We start from the raw sequence: 5,000 nt of genomic DNA, 5'->3' as shown, positions 1-5,000 counted from the left end.
GGCGCACCCCAAATACACACATCGACACTCACAGGCAGGCACACACAAGCACAAGCGCACACATACACAATTGCAAGCAAACACACAGACACACACACACACAGAAACACACACACACACACACATACAGCTGAACACACACTATTAAACAAAGAGGTTAAAGACTCACACATACACAATTTTACACACAGGCATATGTAAAAAAAAACATACAAACACACACACACAGAATACATCCACACAATGACACCTTCACACAGGCTCACATACACACACCTTCTCTTCCTCTGTCCTGGGGGAGCTGTGCCTCTTCTTCAGTGAGTGTGTAATATATTCATTGACACACTTGCTGCATACTTCACACTTATTCTTAAAATTTTGCGCCAGAGGCACACTTGTGAGCTGCTAATGTTGTTTTCATAAAGTGAAGGTCAAGTCGGGTCAAATTTATTTGTGTAGCCTTTAATCACAGTCGGAGTCTCAAAAGGCTTCACAGGTCCACATTATAAGTGACCACCTTACCTGGAGCCCTGAAGAACACAGAGGACGAACCCGAGATAAGGGACGCTGATGACTCATATCGAGTTGTAAGTTCAATATGAAACTGAAGGAGAATATGAGTATTCACATTTGAATATGAATATGTTCAATTTGAGTGAGGTTATTAGTTTAATAGGGGCCAATTGGGCACAAAAATATTGTCCAACCGTTTGACACAAAAAGCAAATGAACTTTAGGGGAAATTATGTTATATACTTTTTTTTTACCATGAGTACAATAGGCTAGTGTTCTGCTGACATCACAGTGAAAGTAACCGTCAGTGCCTATGACAGGTGTACGACATGCTGGTGGAGACGGGCGAACTGGACAACACCTACATCATCTACACCTCGGACCACGGCTACCACATCGGACAGTTCGGTCTGGTCAAGGGCAAGTCCATGCCCTACGAGTTCGACATCCGCGTGCCCTTCTTCATACGAGGGCCCAGCGTGGACCAGGGGGCCATGTGAGTGATGCACCAACGACCACCACCAGCCACCCACCGTGATCACTCCAGCTGCATAACATTGCCTTTTTCATAACGGTACAGGCAGCAATGCTTATTAAGAGGAAATATCATGGGTTGAACAACAGGTGGATTCGTTCGATTGTTCTGATGAAAATACTGCTGTATACGATATTATATTCGATACTTATTCTACTTAGAAATATATTTGTACAGTTCATGTATTTGTAACTGTTCGTGCTGAGGTTAATACTCCTGCCGTTGAGCAAGGCACTGGCATTAGACCTGGAGTTGCTCCCCAGCCACTGCACTGTGGCTGTCCACTGCTCCCTAGTGCTGCAAGTGATGGGTGAAATGCAGAGATCCCATTTTGTGGTACAACGTACTTGTGCAATGACTAGTGCATTGAATCTCACCCATCCTCTTCCCCGGGCAGCAACCCCCACATCGTGCTGAACGTTGACCTGGCGCCTACCATGCTGGATATGGCTGGAGCCGACATCCCCGCCGAGATGGACGGGAAGTCCATCCTCAAACTTCTGGACGCAGAAAAGCCTGTCAACAGGTAACCAGATCATATCCGTGTGCACACTGGCTCAAAAGACACTCAGTGGTAAGGGGGTTTGACTCCCAGTCAAGGTTGTGGGTTCAAACCCCAATGTCTCCAAAGTCTGCCTTTAGGCCTCCTTGAGCAAGATGCCCTTACAGCTCATTAATGAGAAAAATTCTAATTCACGTTGCTTTGCATAAAAGCATCTCATGAATTATTAAAATGGTGAGAGTAAAACTAAACGAGCAGCCTAGATTAGATGATTGAGTTTCTTTATTACTTGTTGGAGTGCAACAGTAGGACTTAATAACGTGACTTTGCTTAAGACCAAGAGCTGACAATTGGCAATTCTCAGTTTCTCTGTATCCTTAAACATGCAGGACACGTCCTCCTCAAATTAAAAGTAGCTCCGCAATCTCTTCTCCATGCACGGCGCAGACATGACATTTGAAAGAGCTCGTGTGTGTGTGTTCAGGCCAAATATCACCGGCGCGATGCTAACAAGAACCCCTCTGCTGCCTGTCTCCTCTTATTGTCAGGTTCCAGTTGAGCCGGAAGACGAAGACATGGCGGGATTCCTTTCTGGTGGAGCGCGGGTGAGGCTCTATTGATTGCCCTTTCCACAGCAGGCATTTCTCCTCCAGTACGCCGGGCCCATAGGGTGACATCTAACGTATGACTGGCTCATCGTTCCGGCGGGTCATGAGGTCCATATCTCACGCACATCTCCCTCGCTGTGTTGCTCCCGCTCGTGCGCAGGAAGCCAATGCACAAGAGGACGGACGGCAAGGACGTGGATCAGGAGGAGAACTTCCTTCCCAAATACCAGCGGGTCAGGGAGCTGTGTCAGAAGGCGGAGTACCAGACCTCCTGTCAGCAGCCTGGACAGGTACCGGCATCTCACGCAAGAAGGGTGCAACCTCAGTGCCAATCCTAATGCAGAACTAATGAACGAGCTGCCCTTATACTTTCCCCTGTTGCCGCTAATCAGAGTCAAGTTTTGGATTATTAGAGAGACGATGATGTTGCGTATCAGAGACAGACAAACGCAATGTTTTACCCATCCTAATGTCAGCATCTGTCTCCCTGTCTAGAAATGGCAGTGTGTGGAGGACCCCACGGGCAAGCTGAGGCTCTATAAGTGTAAAGGCATGGCGGGTCTCTATGCCGCGCCGCGCATGCAGGCCCTGAAGGCCAGCAGTGATGGACCCCAGCCCTACGTCCCCCCTGTCAACGCTGACGGCTGTGACTGCGGGCCCCTGGGATTTAAGGCGGAGGCACCCAAGAGGACGTTGGTAACCAAGAAAAGTCAGTTCCCATGCTAGTCACTGTGATCAGACTGGTTTTGTTCTGTCCTCGTCAGTGGTTATATTTAGAAACTCCAGACAGATTTGTTCCGTAGCACACTTCCCTTTTCTTTCAAATGTCCTGACAGTATACAAGCCCTCTCAAACAGGGCCATTCACTTCATGCTGAAGTAGCTATTGAAGTACTAATTTGGCACGTCTGTGCTGCCACCCAGTGGTAGACCTGAGATCCCACACAACTCTATTAAATCTCTTGAAGGCAAGAGACATTTTTATTCAAAAACAAACAAATGATGAGCATGAACTAGATTTTCTATTTATTTTGTGTTTCATGGGTTGATATCTTTAGTTGTAGATCTAGGTACAGTATTCCTTTTGTGTCTGGGATTAATATAGTCGTATCTAATCTTAGTAGACCTAGATCTAAAAGCGGCGGTTAGGCTGCCCTTCATCCCTCTCTAACATCCATGTCGACGGTCCCGTTCAGAGATGAAGTCCAGCAAGACGGTCAGCAGGACACGCTGGGCGCGCTCTGTGCCCTTTGAGCTGGACGGGGACCTGTACGCTGTGGACCTGGAGGACGGCTACCGGCCCGTGGGCCACGGCAACCACAGCAACGAGGATAGGAGGAACGGAGCTGAGCAGGACGCCCTGGATGACGACGCGGAGGGGTTCAGTGGAATGGGGATCACGGCCAGACCCACCCCCACGCCAGGAAGTAGAGTCACACCGTCGGCCGCTCTCAAGGTGACCTACAGGTAGGACCCGGCCACACACCTTGAATGAATGAATGAACGAACGAACGAATGCCTTTTATTGTCACTATACACAGGACAATGAGATTCAAAGTATCTCCTTCCCAGTGCATACACATGTAGAATTAAAAATAAAGAAATAGTGCAGAAAAAAAAGGGGGGGGGGGGAAGGTGCCCAGTTCTGCGGTATACATATTGAATATATACATATACAAGAATAAATAATACTCTTCCATGCTCAAGGCTTGATAATTAGAGAATTCATAGCTTCTTAGCACCCTGGCTTCTTCTTTTACCGTTGCCTCCGGATATAACTGTGTTGGCTGAAACATTAGGGAGAGGACAGATGCAGACCGACCTAAGATTTCAGATTAATTCAGTTTTCACTCTGCACCTCTGCTGCTGAATAATGATGCATATGCATATGAATAATTATAACAGGATAGTGCGGAGGCTGGGGTGATGGACTCCCAACTAAAAGAAATAGGACTCAATGCACAACGTGTCTGCAACGTGCCTGCCCTGTGGGCATCATTAGGAGCAACATGCACTCACCCCTACCTGCTCCTGAACGACGTATCTGAACTCACTGCATGTCTTGGATAAAAGCGTCTGCTAGTTGAATGAATAGTAATGATATATATAATTAAACCCATTATATAAATCTAGAATTTATATTATCTGTATTTTGCCATGGTTGATAAATGCAGCTGTAAAGATCGTGTATTAGCTGCGCCAGCCACTCAAATCACTTACTAATTATTTCATTAAATGAGCCACGCACACATACAGACACACGCACACACACACACACACACACACACACACACACACACACACACACACACACACACACACACACACACACACACACACACACACACACACACACACACACACACACACACATGCACACTTTGACGGCACTGCAAGGTGACCATCATCCCGTTGGGGTAGCGAGGGGTGGTGTACCCAGTATCGCCGGGGGAGTTCTAGCTGCCAGGCGTCCGCCTCCTCCTCCTCCACCAGCATCACCTGATGCTGCTGTCACCTCTATTCCATCTCTGCTTTGCCCGCTGGGCTTTCTGTTCCTCTTTCAGCCGCTCGCCGCTGCGGTTCCCTCTGAATATGGGCCTGTCGAGCCCTCGAGAGTGCATCTATGGGAAAGGGCAGCACAAATAAAGTTTACTTGTCTTGGGAAAGGGATAAGTAGGTGAAGTAGGTGTGTGTGTGTGTGTGTGTGTATGTGTGTGTGTGTGTGTGTGTGTGTGTGTGTGTGTGTGTGTGTGTGTGTGTGTGTGTGTGTGTGTGTGTGTGTGTGTGTGTGTGTGTGTGTGTGTGCGTTCCCTACAGGTGCTCCATTCTCATGAATGACACAG

The 5,000-nt window shown here is 47.7% G+C and overlaps 1 protein-coding gene across 2 annotated transcripts in view; it reads left to right on the top strand.

Annotated features, from left to right (window-relative positions):
• Positions 1–5,000, top strand: part of sulf2a (sulfatase 2a) — a 13,072-nt gene that overhangs the window by 3,287 nt on the left and 4,785 nt on the right. For both annotated transcript variants that reach the window (XM_060068721.1, XM_060068720.1), the window contains exons 3-9: positions 834–1,009; positions 1,446–1,574; positions 2,099–2,155; positions 2,319–2,448; positions 2,654–2,867; positions 3,354–3,624; positions 4,975–5,000. The exon at positions 4,975–5,000 is cut by the window's right edge and continues 71 nt beyond it. In XM_060068721.1, coding sequence (XP_059924704.1) covers positions 834–1,009; positions 1,446–1,574; positions 2,099–2,155; positions 2,319–2,448; positions 2,654–2,867; positions 3,354–3,624; positions 4,975–5,000 — 1,003 coding nt within the window. The remainder of the gene's footprint in view (positions 1–833; positions 1,010–1,445; positions 1,575–2,098; positions 2,156–2,318; positions 2,449–2,653; positions 2,868–3,353; positions 3,625–4,974) is intronic.

The sequence above is a fragment of the Gadus macrocephalus genome, chromosome 13 (genome assembly GCF_031168955.1).
Source record: "Gadus macrocephalus chromosome 13, ASM3116895v1".
Taxonomy (NCBI): Eukaryota; Metazoa; Chordata; class Actinopteri; order Gadiformes; family Gadidae; genus Gadus; species Gadus macrocephalus.
Note: the sequence above shows the minus strand (reverse complement) of the source record. Positions and strands in the feature narration are given on the sequence as shown.